The 16,633-nt window shown below is 42.9% G+C and overlaps 1 protein-coding gene across 1 annotated transcript; it reads left to right on the top strand.

Moving 5' to 3' along the window:
* The first annotated feature begins 9,573 nt into the window (after window positions 1-9,573).
* LOC125531362 (heat shock cognate 70 kDa protein-like) lies at window positions 9,574-13,188 on the top strand. The gene is made up of 2 exons (XM_048695775.1): window positions 9,574-10,024; window positions 11,668-13,188. Exons 1-2 carry the CDS (start codon window positions 9,799-9,801, stop codon window positions 13,095-13,097), a joined length of 1,656 nt encoding a protein of 551 aa, XP_048551732.1. The 5' UTR covers window positions 9,574-9,798; the 3' UTR covers window positions 13,098-13,188.
* Window positions 13,189-16,633: the final 3,445 nt, after the last annotated feature.

Raw genomic sequence — 16,633 nt, 5'->3', positions numbered from 1 at the left:
AGTTTCCAAGATACATAGTTCTAATAACATGCACATGTAGCTAGGCCAAGCCCTCTACAACAACCAAACCTTAACTCGGGCCTAGTTTGTTGAGGGTCAGCCCATAACCCACTGAATTGGCTAGACGCGTTAGTTAGTTGTCAAATTCTTAAACATGATCGTTACTTCGTAGACAGACCATAACTAGCATGGTTGCAAATCCTGATCCTTCCTAGTCCAAGATTCCCCGTGGATTCCTACGTCATTGTAGAAAGTAATTCTAGCAAAGCGCATAAACTATGTACATTGCGTGTGTACACGTTATGCTGATAGGAACCTAGCGAAGGCTTATTCTACTCCGTTCTCGACTTAGGTGCGCACATGCACACAGAAAATATTTTTATTTTTGGATAATAGTAAATTCCCATCTCTCTTTTCATGCTTTTATATATAAATATAGGAGAGTTGTTACATTAATGTTTGAATATCATTTGATCCAACAACCATGTTGATTCCATGCAGCTCAGTACTCCATATATTGTTCTGAGCATCCCCTCCTGCAATGAAGTAGCTCCCTAATAGACGTGTGGGTCATATCAATTTAAGGCAATGGTGTAACTTATTTACATGACCTTATTTCTAGAAAAAAAAAGGATTCACACTTATAGTCTCGAATCACATTTACAATAATGAGCCACAGACATGATCCACAAAAGTACAGTCACATATAGGCCAAAAGTCATTAGATCATCATATCATAAAGCGAATTGAGTGCTTTTACCCCACATATTCAATTTATTTTAAAAATCAAAGTAATTCAGTTAGTAAGAAAAGAAGAATTTGTAAAAATAAGTAACTTCGGCGCACTTTCGTGTCAGGTTTCAAAATGTGTAAATGAAATACCATTAGGATGTTGCTCATTGTCTTTTATTATGAGTTTAATATCGGGTAGGTTTCATAATTTTTGTCAATGTTTCAATGTGTTTAGGACAATCCTGAAGACATTTCACAAGGTTTCTCAGTTTTGTGAGGCATCATTGGTCAGTTTTTTTTCTTTCACTTTTCCCTCTTCGACGCATACGACAGTTGGTAGACAAAGTGCAAATTCTTGATACGAAACAAGTCTTACTGATCCGGACACTCTACCGAACACGCATAAATTCACTAATATCACCGTTTATATATATGAAAAAAAGTAATGGGCTGCCTAACCTTAGACGGAAAGTTCTTTCAGATTTGACACGCATTAGATTAACTTATTAATATTACCCACACGCCACGTACAATAACTTAGCATCACCGATGCAGTACTAGCTATAATACAAGCATTACTTATCCATGCACTGGCAGCATACATTATAAATTCACTGCAGTGAGATGCATCCAAGTTCCCAACACTTGACTACTTCCGTCTTTTCAACGATGCACATAAAATGCTTAGGTTAGGCAGAGTAGTATGGCATCCTGCTGCTGTTATGCCCTCCATCAAACAGTTGCCCGTTCGGATGCTTGATACGGTCGCTACATGCGTGACAGCGCTCATAATCCATGTCATCACTCCTCTTGTTATCAATCTTTCTAAATATCTCATGGCACCCACCTACAACGCGACAACATCAATCACCAACACTCAACAGATATTCAAATATAAAGTTGATGGTCAGACAAAGAATATAATACATCCAAAATATAATGCTAAGCTTTTCATTTATTTTCTTGCAAAAGGTCATCCAAGTGATGCTTTGTGTTAACTTAGTAACAGATCAACCTTGCACATACAAATTTGAGGAAAACAACATGTTATTTTGTTTACTGGTGCAGCAATGAGCCTGAGCCAATGATCAGTAGTACATATATATGTCGACAGTATAAAACTGAGGCCTGCTATTTCGTATGTAAGGAGTAAAACATGTTAGTTTCCCTACTTATACAGCAGTGATAAATACATGTATGTCGCAGTATAACGCCGAGGCCAACTAGTTCGTGTATGTCCAGTGACACTCTTATGCTAGTGCAATGGAAACACCCACCAAATCTTTGCAAACAGAGAATATATATAAGAATAGGCTTATATATGCCTTTGTCCCAACTGCCCATGGATTTTATGAATTGTGGATTCATTGCAAGTCTACTTATGTTTTGGCTGTCCCTTCCATCTTCCTTGCATCAGGTATCACTTCAATACTATATCAGAAAATTAACAGCTTGGCCATAGAAAAAATACATTAAGAGGGTTGAAATACATACCATAACAAGAATCATCATCAATGGTGCACACACGCAGCACGCGCATAGGCTGAGCCCTTGCATATGCTTCAAGGCTTGGAGTATGCATAAGCTCAGCAAAGCACAGCCTCTTGGTCTTTGAAGCAGTCTGCTTCTTAGGAACGGCGGTGAAATTAACATGGCCATAAATGTCCCCAGACGACTCAGAGAAGCAATTCGATAGCAGAGTCGTGGCCAACTCAAACCCGCTCTGTTTGTAACATTTTTTCAAGAAACAATTCGCGAGTAAGTTAAATAATAGTACTTCAGAGCAAGTTCAGCAAGAGATATTGAGATTGTCTAAAAAAAAGCAAGAGATATTGAGATGGCAAGAAAATAATGAGTTGTTTGCTGACCGTCTTGTTCTTCTCATTGTAGTGCGCCAGAGCAAGTTCAGCAAAGTCTTTTGCTTGTTGGCAAGGCTTGCGATCAGGAAATCGTGCTGATATTTGTGCTTCCATGTCCTCGGCGCTCAGGTGCTCCTCCCTGCAGGTACAATGGTTAATCAAGTGATTCGCTTGTAAAAATAATGACCCCAAAATATAGTTCAATTCTGCATAGATATGACAAATGAAAAGAAACCAAAAACATACAGATTATGGTAATAATGATAAAAACTGGAATCAGAGATCAGATTTTTAATTTACAGTTGATAAGGATTAACTTGTACTAGGTAGGAGTTGACCTAGATTTCCTTGTAGATGGAATAGGAGATAGTGCTATAGTGAGAAGAAGTCTCTTTAATTAATTACTTTGTATGGGGTTGAAGAAGGTGTTGTCGAGCGTGGACTTGGCGATGAGGCGCATGGCAGGGCCCATCTTCTTCTTGAAGGCGTGGAAGTCGAGCCTGTCCTGCTCCGTGAGCAGATCGCAGTCCTCCTCGCGCATGTTCTCAATGAACTCGGCGTTTTTCAGCATTGACAACTCCGCTTCTTCCGGCGTTTTACTCGGCGTGAAGGGGTGGGCCGTGGGATCCTTCTCCACCTCCCGGGAGTCCTCTTCCTCGCCGTCGGCGCGGAGGTGGACGAGGCCTCGGCGGCCGGCGGTTCTCCTCCAGCCTGGGGATCCATCAACTCCTACCGAGACGCGAGGCGCAGAGTCGACGACCTCGGCCCGCCAGTAATAACGATTCCTAATATATTTTTTTAGACAAATAACGATTCCTAATAGGAATCAACTACGGGCGGGCAACAACGGCCCAGCCATTAGCTGTTTCCGATCCGGTCGCTGAGTCGGTCTGTTCAATCTGGTTTTCTTTTTTCGCTGGTTTTTTTGTTTTTCAATTTTCTACTCCGTCCGTCCTAGAATAGAATAAGTGTCTTCATTTTGTACTAACTTTAGTACAAAGTTGTACTAAACTTGAGACACTTATTTCAAGACGGAGGGAGTATGTTATATGCTTTTAGTTTTGTTTGGTTATTATTATTTTTTCTTCTTTCAACTTTGATTTTCTTTGTTTCTTAGTTTTACTTTATGATTTTTTATCTGTTTTCCTTTTTTTCTTTGAGCATGTCTACTTTTATTTCTTCTTCCAACACATGTTTACTTTTTCATACACATTCTATATTTTACATATACATGTAAAACATTATTTTATATACATATAACATTTTTCAAATACATGTTTAACATGTTTACAAAATTATGTTTTCAATATTTTTCAAATACATCTTAATTGTTTTACAAGTACATGTTGAAACATTTTTAAAATGATAAATAACATTGTTTTGAACTATGCAAACATTTTTGTACATTTTACAAGCATTTTTTGAAAAATATTACGAATACATTTTTCAAACCTGTGCAGATTTTTTGAAGTACATGAACATTTTTCTTTAAATACATGAACAATTTTCTATATTGTATAAAAATTAAATTTCACATATTTTTTTAATGTGTGACATTTTTAAATTGTCACCAACATTTTTTTTACACATGATTAGGCATTTTTGTTCAATTTCTGCAGAACAAAAAATGTCTAATCATGTGTACAAAAAATGTCTAAAAACATCGACAGCGGCCTGCCGCGCCGCCCCTCTGGCCCTGCAGTCCCGGCCACCGCCCGATCCGACAGACAGATCAACAGATTGGTTTGTGGGAGTAGATTTTAGGGTTCTTTTCTCCTGCCGGTTCGTGTCCGTGGAGGCGTTTTGTTTCTGTTTTCTTCACTATCCCTTAATTTTTGCTATTAAATCAAACACCAATTTTCACATGGGGAATCTCATAGGGCAGTATGCTTGGCACCACAGAAAACACACAGATTGATCAAGCTGGCTTGGGCAACGTGGGGAAGCTCAAGTCTAAGTTTGAGGCAATGGAGATGCTGATTTCTGTCATGCAGGGAATCTATATGCCATTAATGAGATAAAACCAATATGTGAGAAGTCGTGTACAGAGCAAGCATAAAAACAGTTGAAGTCTAGACATCCTCAATAGTTGGTGGTTGCCATGTGCTTCCTCTACTACTTCTTAGTATCTCCACCTTTTAACATCAAACAGCTTCACACGGGCAGGAAAAACAGTTCTGAGTCTGGCATGGAAGTGGTGAATGCATTGCTTACTTAAGAACTGCGAGGCCATGTATGGGATCAATGTTTTGTGCAGTTTATACACCGCTGCTGAAACTCGCAGTATGTGGAGAACTGCGAGGCCATGTATGGGATCAATGTTTATGTATTTTATGCAAACATCTATATCTATATCTATTTATCTATCTATACCTAATAATAAAGGGAGGAAAGATTTCATGATTCTCCTTTCGTCACCCTTTTTTATCTATACCTAATAATAAAGGGATCAATGTTTTGTGAATAATTAATAAAGTGGCTGCATGCATCGTCCAGATGCAGAGGCCGGGGGTCCTCATCTTTTTCTTAAAAAAAAAAGCACGCATCATCGGTTCATGTCACTCTCAATGCACGCTGTAGTTCTACTCAACAGGAAAATCAGTCGGTTCTATGTAGTGGCCCCATCTGCATCGCCCTGGCTGGCCGGCTGGCGTGATAGCATCGGATGAGTTACCCCACCTTTCCGGTCGTCGTAATAGCATCGGATGAGTGATTCCACCCGTGTAATTTTAACACGTGAATATCAGAATGATTTGACGAATATGCAGAAGCAAACGCTTCTTGATATTATCTTCCCTTACTCCCACATGCCAACGATCTATGCCAGCGCCAGTCCTACGTCTCCGTTGTGCAGACCTGCGAGCCCTTGTCTGCCGGTGGCATGATGTGGCCGCCCGCTCAGGATAGGAGAGGCCGGTGTGCAGTCCCTGCATGGAGCATATCCAGTCTAAGGTGCATGTCCGTGTCAAGGCCGTCAGGTCCGGGACAACGTCCTATGGATTGAACTTTGAAGTTCAGGATGGCAGCATAGAGAAGAGTACCTCTAGGGTTTTCTTGAGAATTCTTAGGTGCCCTCAGTGGAACAAACAAAGGACGAGCGAATCATCAAGGGAGAGTTCATGAAAATCTGTGTGCGTGACGGCATGTGAAGCAGGTGTGGAGCCAAGGCTTCCATATATTCCTCTAGTGGCTCTAAATAATTAACAGGGAGATCGCATGGATGATTTTCTTAGTTTTTAGGATAAAATCAAGAATGAACCTTCTTTTAAATCTCAGTCGTCATTCTTTATAGGTAACACAAAATCAACAGATAAACAAGGGTGACGAAAGGAGAACCATGAAATCTTTCCTCCATTTATTATTAGGTATAGAGGGATAGATATAGATATAGATGTAGATATTATGATACTGTATCATAATGAAGAAAGAGAGCGTTGAGTATCATATCATGATACTGTATCATAATAAATGATATACAAATATGTGTCATGCATGGCAATACATAAAGTACCACATAATACTAATATATGATACTATGCATTAGGGAGGTAGTATCATATGCATGATACTAGTATACGATACTCGCCATTACAATCAGCCATCGTTGTTGTGTGGGTGACAAGCGGATTTCTTTGCCACTTCGTTAGCTCAAACATCAGTTCTCTTACTACCATGCTTGACTTCATTTACATACTTCTTGTGGTAGGTATCGAACTCATGTATTGGCTTTTACCATTTTCTTGATACAAATCACAGAAATGGATGTCTAATGCTATGAATTACATCACAAACTTGTGCTACTTTATTAAGCTCTAGTGCGATTTTCGGTTGGCATAAGGTGGTGTTTGGTTCTCTAGTCCTAGGATTTTTTCTAGTCCCAACTAAAAAAGTCCCTAGTCTGTAAAAAGTCCCTCTCTGTTTGTTTCCAGAGACTAAAAAATCCCTAGTCCCTTCCTAGAGGTTATTAAATGACCATGTTGCCCCTAGTATATAAAAATAACAATCAAACAATACCATGGGGTGGCGAGCCAATGGGTGCATGGAGGGGCATTGTTGGAAAAGTCCCAAAAAGACTCTCCTTGAGAGTCTTCTTCATCTAGTCTCAAATGCCTAGTTTAGTTCCTAAAAAGTCCCTCCCATTTGGTAAAAAAGTCTCTAGGAGGAATTTTTTTTAGTCCCTACACAAAAAAGTCCCTGAAAACAAACACCCCCTAAATATACTCCCTCCGTCCCAAATTAAGTGACTCAACTTTGTACTAAAGCTAGTACAAAGTTAAGTCACTTATTTTGGGACGAAGGGAGTAATTGATTGAACACGTATACATGTACAGAAGTCATAGTGAAAAGAGCAATCAGTGATACAAATGCATTTTGTTAGTATTTTTTTTCGAAATATGTATCTGGCAACCATGTGGCAGATTGCAAAATGATCTACCGCATCCAGTGCCGTCAGATCTGGCAATCGCTCGATCCGCATCTGCTCCGTCCGCAACTCCTATGCCCGAGCGTCCAGTCATGGCGCCGCGAGCACGCATTGACCGGCCATCAGCAGCTTCGATCGAACCACCTGTTCCCTTGCACCCCTCGAGCACCAGCGTCTCCTCAAGTCGCCGCCATAGCCTGCTGCTCCGGCGAGCAGCTCCTTCCACGGCCAACACTCGTCGGTGCAGGAGCTCCATCACCATCTCCATGGGATTCCTGCCTCCCCTGCAGCCCATCGACGACCACGTCCTCCACACATCTCGGCCATAGCAGCCGCTGCTGCCCGCTGTTCTGCTGGCCACAGCCATAGGCTCCGGCCAGCATCGATCTCCTTCATCTTTGAACAATAAGTTGCGTGCTCAACTAAAATGGATTCGCAATGAAGAGATCTATGAATTTCATGTTGAAGTCCACACGATTCGTAGCCTAAATCAACAAGTATGATGGATAATTGGGAGTTCTTAGTCTCTGTGTTTTCAGTTTTCAGTTTTTAGATACAGGTTTCGTTGATTAGAGATGGAAGACAACTCTCGGTGGGCTTTAGAGAGAGAAAAGAGTTGGGCTGGGCCCAATGCTGGGTAGAGACCTAGTTAGGAAAAGTTAATGTTGGCTAAAGAAAACATGTTTTGTGGGTCTTTTAGCTTCACTGGTGCATCATTTGTACTACATTTTAAGAACTAATATCATGCTAACTTTTGACCCAAGAAAGATTGATGTAGAAAAATACCCTTGATAACTTCTACGTAAATATCATGATAATTTATATACAATTAATTTGATAATTTACGTACAAACACCACAATAAACTTGACATAGAAAATTATTACTGAAAACAAACCCCGATAACTGTATGCAAATAGCACGGTAATAATACGCACTGTAGACATGATAACTTGCGCAAAAACACCGCGGTAATTTTGAACCAGTGAAAAAAGTTATTAGAAACATACCCCGCAGACCTGATAATTTTACCCACAAACATCGCGGTAATTTTGACCCGAGGAAAAAAGTGGTTGAAAAACATAACCACGTTAACTTATATGTAAATAATATGATAATTTACGCTCCGTGGACTAGATAACATACATACAAACACCACAATAACTTTGACCCCAAGGGGTGTATTACAAATGTGCCACCGGCAATCTCTATGTAAATAACGTGGTAATATAAGCACCGCTTAACAACTGATAACTTACATACAGAACATGATGATAACTTCCTGACCCCGAAAACTTTTTGTTGACAAACATATGCTCGCTAATTTATGTGTAAATAGTACGGTAATATATGTGTCACATACCCGATAATTTACGTACAGAACACCGCGGTTCCATTGACCAAACATGAAAAAGTTGTTTAATAACACACCCTTGGTAACTTATGTGAAAATAGCATGATAATATACAAATAAGCACCGCGGTAACATTTTTTTAGAAGGGCAAAAGTTGTTGAAAAACGTACACTCGATAACCTGTGTGTAAGTGCCATGATAATATATGAAGTGCAGATCTGATAACTTGGGTATAAACACCACGGTAACATTAACCAAAAGGGGAAAGGTGGTTGAAAAACATACCCTTAGTAAATTATGTGCAAATAACATGTTAATACACAAACCGAAGAACTGATAACTTATGTACAATGACCGTGGGTACTTTTTTTCGGGGAAACACCGTGTTAATTTTCAACCTATGAGAAAAGAATTATTGGAGAATTTACCCTAGTAACTTATGTGAAAATTGCATGATAATAGACGAAGTGAAACTTGATAACTGTATAAACATCCGGTAATTTGAAACATGGGATGTAGTATGTCAAAATTTCATGTTTTTTTGTCCTTTTTTTGTATGCTATCAGGCTTCCTCTCAAAACCATAACCTACACTCAAAACGCATGGTAACTTTCACGAAGGGGAAGGGGGTTGATCAAACATACCCCCCCCCCCCCCCCCACCCATACACGATCTCAAAAACACCGTCCCCCCGCGCACTTTAAATTCTATGCAAAATTACGATGTTGCACATGTTAAAGTTATTGTGATTTTCACGTTGTAGTTACCGGCCTTCTCATGATATAGTTACCAGCTTTACCATGTCATTTTTTTAACCAGGGGTGTTACTGTTTGAAGTTATCAGCATGCACATGTCATAGTTATCATGCTGCTCGGCCAAAGTTATCAAGCCTAAAATTAAGCTTTTCATTGATGATAGAAATAAGAAGGGTTCAAAATCCGTTGTTTGCATACTATGGACAACAAGTTAAGATGGGTGAGTTGGTTATAAGGCATAGCAGGTAGCGGAACGAGGCCCTCATGTGCCAGTTATCTAACGAGCGGACCGGGTTGGTAATTTTGCTAACTGGCACACATGTGCCAGTTATCGCTGTCCTATTTTTTCCCCTCTGAATTTACTATGAAATATGATGACCATCAATCTTCCACACCTCCAATGGTGTGACGAAAACTCTACCGGATTCAAATGCACGAACAACCCTTCATTTCACGGAGTACGTGTACATATGGCTTGTGTAATTACTGCTGAGGTTCGTTGACCAGTGTAAACTTCTTCGGCTTCCGAAGTTACTACTACTACCTCGTACTCCAAGCTATAGCTAGTTTCCAGCCTACGGCCCTTTCGCCTTCCTCCACTACGCGTTTAAATAGAACCTGCAATTCCCAAGCGTCACACTATTCCTTTTCCTCTGCCACTTTTGTCGCGTGGAGATGGCAGCAAGCACGAAGGGCGACGGGCCGGCGATCGGCATCGACCTCGGGACGACCTACTCCTGCGTGGCCGTGTGGCGGCCGGGGCACGAACGCGTGGAGGTCATCGCCAACGACCAGGGCAACCTCACCACGCCTTCCTGCGTCGCCTTCACCGACACCTGGCGTCTCATCGGCGACGCGGCCATGAACCAGACCGCCATGAACCCCGTCAACACCGTCTTCGGTGAGAAGAGAACTACCAACCGACTGCCACCTACGATTTTTCCCTTTTTCTAGTGGTAGCTGTTCTGTTCTTTAATTAAGTTTCTCAGGTTCGTGGGTTTGTGTGACGGCGTTTTGTGCGTGTGTTACATATATTTATTTATTAATTATTGAGATGATGGAGATGCATGGCCAAATCTCCTTAGATCCCAGACATATCTTATATCCTCAGTTGCCAAATGCTTACTCAGCTAGCTACTCGATTCCAGCACCTTTTCTTCCGGGCTTATTCATATTGATCTGTCCCATTTATTATTTAGTCACCCTAAGAACCCTAGATAATGCTACCACGTTGTAAAACCTTCCAACTCACAAGCACTAAGAACCTCTTTAAGTAGCAGGATACTAAAAATGTAGCTTCAATTCACAACTCCATTCAACCCTATGCGATTAAACTTGCACAAAATGTTGTTTGATTACAGCATAGAAAAACACAAAAAACAATAAGTTTTAAGTCAGTGGAAAACTTTTGGTGAAATATACTGCAAACTAATATTTAATAAAAACAACCTGCATGATGCATTTTTAAAATCACAAACCACATAATAAGTAATAGGAATCCAAAGTTCATATGCAAAATCTGGCAACCAATGTGGTCCTGAGAGCATTTGTATGGAGGATATGGGAGCTTAATGTGTAGATATTTATATATGTTTGACATGCTGGAAATTCCCTAGTTAAGGAAAACAATTTTGAAACTTAAACAAATAGTTTTTGGCTGAAATAAACAGAAAATTCTTTTTCTTACTGAAATTGATTTCTTTTAATAATTACCATGAATTTTGTCCAACCGAATTAATTTTGGTGAATATGCACATGCTAACAACACTATATTTTTGGTTAGGTGATGTCTATAGAAGGCTCTCGCAAGTTAGCAAAGGTCCATAGGAATTTCTATAATATCAATATTTCACTATAATTGTGAAACATTTATATCACAAAAAATGTTATGTACCTACAACATTTTCATTATAATTACCCCAAGAAAAACATTTCAATATAATTATTTATACATCTAAAACTGGGAAATGTTTTCATTCCATAAATGTTTTCATTCCATAAACTGGATGTAGCAACTTATATCTCTACTTATTTATTTATTGTGAGGGAAACCTATTTTTTCTGCAATAACTGAAAATTTCTAATTACATAGTTCTAAATTATAAAAGTTAGACAATATAATTAGTTAAGCATATACCCATGGAAGCTCATACATTTCTGACATGCAAAAAATTGAGAGCTTATTTTTTATAGGCATCCAGGAAAATGGATTTTAGTGCACAAATTATACATCCAAGAAGAAATTTTCCACAGTTACTTATTTAATTAGTGATCAACCATGTCACAAGACAATAGGCATTAAATTTGCATTTGTGATGTGGACCTATTTGTGGAAATGCTTTGCGAACCTGGTATATTTGTCATATTACTGGTTTGTACTTTGTAGCAGTCAGGTGGTCAATAATGTATGTGCTCTGTGATGTAGCTGGTGCTTAAATTTGCAATCAAGTGAAGTTAGTCTCTTGGTCTCTAGTTTTCTTGATGTACCTCTAGCTTTGAGAAATGTACTATACTGAAACTACTGCATCATTTATTCTTCTTCAGACGCTAAACGACTGATTGGTCGACGATTCAGCGAAGTGTCTGTGCAAGGAGATATGAAGTTGTGGCCTTTCAAAGTCATTTCTGGTACTAGTGATCGACCGATGATTGTGGTGAAATACAGGGGTGAGGAGAGGCAGTTCACAGCCGAAGAAATATCGTCCATGGTGCTTGTCAAGATGAGGGACACAGCCGAGGCCTACCTCGGCACCGCGGTGAAAGATGCTGTCATCACCGTCCCAGTCTACTTCAACGACTCGCAGCGCCAGGCCACCCTCGGTGCTGGTCTCATCGCTGGCCTCAACGTCACACGCATCATCAACGAGCCCTCGGCCGCCGCCATCGCCTACGGTCTTGACAACACGTCCGTTAGTGGTGATGCGAAGACGGTGCTCATATTTGATTTTGGTGGTGGTACTCTGGATATCTCTGTCATAAACATTGACAAAGGCACATTCACGGTCAAGGCCACGTCCGGTGACACCCACCTTGGAGGGGAGGACCTCAACAACAGAATGGTGGAACACTTCGTGCAGGAATTCTTGAAGAAACACAAGAGTGACATCGGTGGCAGCCCGAAGGCGCTGATGCGCCTTACGACGGCATGCGAGCGGGCCAAGAGGATGCTGTCTTCCATGGCGCAGGCCAAGTTCGAGATCGACTCGCTCCATGATGGCCTTGACTTCCATGGATCCATCACTCGCGCCCGGTTCGAGGAGCTCAACATGGATCTCTTCCGCAAGTGCATTGAGCATGTGGAGAAGTGCCTTGATGACGCCAAGATGGACAAGTCACAGATCCACGATGTTGTGCTCGTTGGCGGCTCCACCAAGATCCCAAAGGTGCAGCAGATGCTGCAGGAATTCTTTGACGGGAAGAAGCTCTGCAACAGAATCAATCCTGACGAGGCTGTCGCCTATGGTGCTGCTATTCAAGCCGCCATCCTCAGCGGCGAGCACAGCCAGAAGGTGAAGAACTTTCGCCTGCTTGACGTCACGCCGCTATCGCTCGGGATAGAGGTAGTAGGCGATATCATGTCCGTGGTGATACCCAGGAACACTACCATCCCCGTTAGAATGGAGAAGGGTTACACGACCAGCGTTGACAACCAGACCGCCGTGCGCTTCTCGGTGTATGAGGGTGAAGGAGGGTTGACCAAGGATAACAATCTGCTCGGCATGTTTGACCTCACTGGTGTCCCTCCAGCACCGAGGGGCGTGCCATCATTCAATGTGACATTCGAAATCGAAGCAAACGGCGTTCTGAAGGTGGTGGCGGAGGACATTGCGAATGGAAACAAGAACAGCATCACCATCACCAACGGCACGGGTGGCCTGACCACGGAGGAGATTGAACGCATGGTGCGTGATGCCAACAAGTACAAATCCGAGGACAAGATGGAAATGGAGAAAGCGAAGAAGAAACGCGGATAGCCAACTACTCTGATACTTCTGGCATTGCCCATATGCGTGGCCCTCGTTTGTGTTTCGGTTTTTTCTGAGCCGTGTTCATCTGGTGACCGTGATTAATCGTCGATATCAATCTGGTGTCTGTTACTATCTGTTTGAAACTTTTGAGTCAACAAGAAAGTAGTGTATCTGAAATGCTCATAACATGGTTCGGTGTAAGCATATCGCAAACTGAACGTCATCGTAAGAAACAATTATTTACATATGCAGTGGTCTGTCTGATTTGCAGCAACTGTACACATTCATACCTTTATATCTATCTATATCAAATAATAAATGACGGAAGATTTCATCGTTCTCTATAAATCATACCTTTATATCCGTTAATCTCGTGTTGCCTACAGAGATGGACGGTTGAGATTTTAAAGAGGGAAAGTGTTTTTTTTAGTAAAAACAGGATTCGCTTCTCAGAATCACACACCAAGGCCGGTCCCATGGGGACACACGGGCCGATTCATCCAGGTACCAGTCACGCAAAAATTGAAGCCCAAACAGAGCAGAACAGCACCCTACAGCCCATCCATCGTCTGTCCACGTCTCCACACCACCCGGCACACAACATTGTCTCAAAAAAAAAAACCCGGCACACAACAGAGAGAACCAGCCCTAAAAAAAGAAAAAACAATGGAGATAACCACGTTAGGTCGCACACTCGCTCTCCCTCCCCCGATTCCCAAACATAGATGACACCATGAAGGCCGCCGGCGCCACGGCCACGCAGCGCTAGCAGCTTACTGGCGGCGGCCGCAAGCGATTCACCGTCCCAGATCCAAGTCCGGTGTGCGGAGGCCAGCCGCCTTCTCCCTCCTGCCTTCCAGGACCCAGGCCCCTTGCTCCCTGCGGCCCTCCCGCAAGTCCCGGCCACCGGCCACCGTCGACCGTCAAGCACGCAGTCCCTACATTCCGGCGACCGGCTTCCTTTGTTCCACTGCTCCGGCTCACCGGCGAGCGAGAGGCCGACCGAACTAGGATGCAACGGCGGACTCCTGTTCAATCGCCTCCTGCGGGCGTACGCTCGTGTTGGATGAAGTTGCCTAGCAACCCTCGAGAGCTGCTGCAGCGCCTGCTGTTGCTGTCCACGCGGAACACTCCTCTTTGCGCATGCGGCGTTGCCTCGGCAACATGATAGAGAGCAGGGCAATGACCGCGGAACCGAGAGCGGCGAGGGAAATCCCGGTGGCGGTGGTGATCGGCGACCGGCAATGACGAGCCACAGCGGTGAGTAGGCGTTGGAGGACCGCGGACAGGGCGAGGTACAATGTGTGTGCAGGAGGTTGGAGACAGGATGTGGCAGTTTTTTTAGCCGAAGGTGTGGAAGATTGGGGACGGGTGGGATCCATTCTTCTTTTCCTGGCAATCCAGTTCAAGACGCTGCAGCAGCTCCCTAAACAGTGCCCGGCGGCAGCGGCGTCGCAGGGACCAGGGGTGGTTTGGTTCCTGGGTGCAGCGCCTTGTGCAATGTAGGTGACGGCAGCGTGCATCGAGGACGATGCTGGAGGCCAGCTAGCGCCAGGACATGCACTAATTATATAGGTTAATATATTAAAATTAAAAACAATTTGCAAGCTGCTAACGTAGTACTAGGTGGCACAATGTCACATCCACTCACATTTTCTTCTTTCGATTCACCCAACAGAAACAAACCGCGTGAGCTCTCGTGTGAGGGTGTAGGTGTTCAACTATATCATTATCTGAGTGTGACGACAATGTGGATGATGGGCTACTAGAACGCGGGCGGCGCTTGATGCATGTATCTTAGAATATGGCCACCGTGTCAATTTTCATCCCATTACAATGCACGTGCATTTGTGATTCTTCATACGTCATCACTTGATATCCGTTAATTTTATGTTGATTATAGAAAATTGACGGCTGAGATTTAAAATGATCTGACCCAAACTTTAACTGCGTGGGCGCACGGGTTGGCAAGAAAACAATTGTATGTTGCTCCCCCAACTCCTCCCACGGCCTTCTCAATACGGAAAAAACTCCTCCCAAGACACGGCAAGAAAAATAGAACAAAACCTCAACAAACGCAAGGAAAAAATATGAAAAGGAAAGCTCTACCCACATGGCTAATAAAAACGGAGCCTGCAAGCCCGTTCATGAGGCAAGAAAAAATCACCGCTAGCTGAACGGGTGTGCACCCACGCGCGACGGGAACGCCGTGGCTAGGTGCACGACGAGGTGAAAGGCCGGCGAGGTTGTGCCCAGAGCCAGCGCCGGCGATGCATCGCGACCCTTTGAGCACTTGAACAATGTTTTAAATAGCGGACTATGCCAAATAGCGGAGGACCTTAAAATCAGCCATAGTGAAGCTATAACGGGCTATTTGTACCCTGCTAAAAAGGCTATAGCGGGCTATCGCAAACTATACCTTGAATCCCGACCAAGGAAAGCCGGCGCGGCATGAGTTGGGTTCATCGGACCGCCACCGCTAGCCACTGTTTTGGATCCAACTTGTATGTATACGATGAATAATGGAATTCCAATTGCTAAATTTAAACTAAGGTTTTACAATAAATTGTGGTCTCTAAGCTCGTCTCATGTAATTCAACAACTAAATGTATTATACTAGCATGTCTAATTCATAATTGCAACCAACAAGTTGTATTTGATTTGAATTAACAAGGTCGACTATACAGTATTTGTATTAATTAAAGTTATTATGTTCTGAGTGGCTTTATTTGAACATTGTGATTTTGTTATCCCTTATTCTGTTGCAATGCACAGGCCTTTTGCTAGTAAAACAAACTGGGGTAGTGCAGAGTTGTAACAATTTACTGACGCATCTTGATACTAAACTTGTTTCATACTTTCAATAAGAGGCAAGTTAGGGGCACCTTTCTCTAAGTTGTGTTCTCAAGTTGGACTACCGCTTTCTTCAAAAAAAAATTTGGACTACCGCATCTGCGTGTGCTAAGCAGCTAGGGCATCTTCAACGCCGACCCGCAAACCTCCCGCAATGCGTCCGAACTGCGAAAGCCATCCAACGTGGGCTTGTATCGTGTGCGGCGCGATCTGGACGAGATTTCTCCCGCCAATGGAGACAAACGTGTGTTTGTCTATTGGGGGGGGGAGTGTTGGGGAACGTAGCAGAAATTCAAAATTTTCCTACGTGTCACCAAGATCTATCTATGGAGAGACTAGCAACGAGGGGAAGGAGAGTGCATCTACATACCCTTGTAGATCGCTAAGCGGAAGCGTTCAAGTGAACGGGGTTGATGGAGTCGTACTCGTCGTGATTCAAATCACCGATGACCAAGTGCCGAACGCACGGCACCTCCGCGTTCAACACACGTACAGCCCGGTGACGTCTCCCACGCCTTGATCCAGCAAGGAGAGAGGGAGAGGTTGAGGAAGACTCCATCCAGCAGCAGCACAACGGCGTAGTGGTGGTGGAGGAGCGTGGCTATCCTGCAGGGCTTCGCCAAGCACCGCGAGATATGAGGAGAAAGAGAGGTAGGGCTGCGCCAGGGAGAGGTCAAGAACTCATGTGT

This window comes from Triticum urartu, unplaced genomic scaffold (assembly GCF_003073215.2).
Source record: "Triticum urartu cultivar G1812 unplaced genomic scaffold, Tu2.1 TuUngrouped_contig_6982, whole genome shotgun sequence".
Classification (NCBI taxonomy): domain Eukaryota; kingdom Viridiplantae; phylum Streptophyta; class Magnoliopsida; order Poales; family Poaceae; genus Triticum; species Triticum urartu.
This window is presented reverse-complemented; position numbering and strand designations above follow the sequence as displayed.

Excerpts from the sequence above, each read along its gene's own strand:
- LOC125531362 (XM_048695775.1), top strand. The coding sequence starts at position 9,799 with ATGGCAGCAAGCACGAAGGGCGACGGGCCGGCGATCGGCATCGACCTC. Across the intron at positions 10,025-11,667 it reads CCCCGTCAACACCGTCTTCG|ACGCTAAACGACTGATTGGT; the intron begins GTGAGAAGAGAA and ends ATTCTTCTTCAG.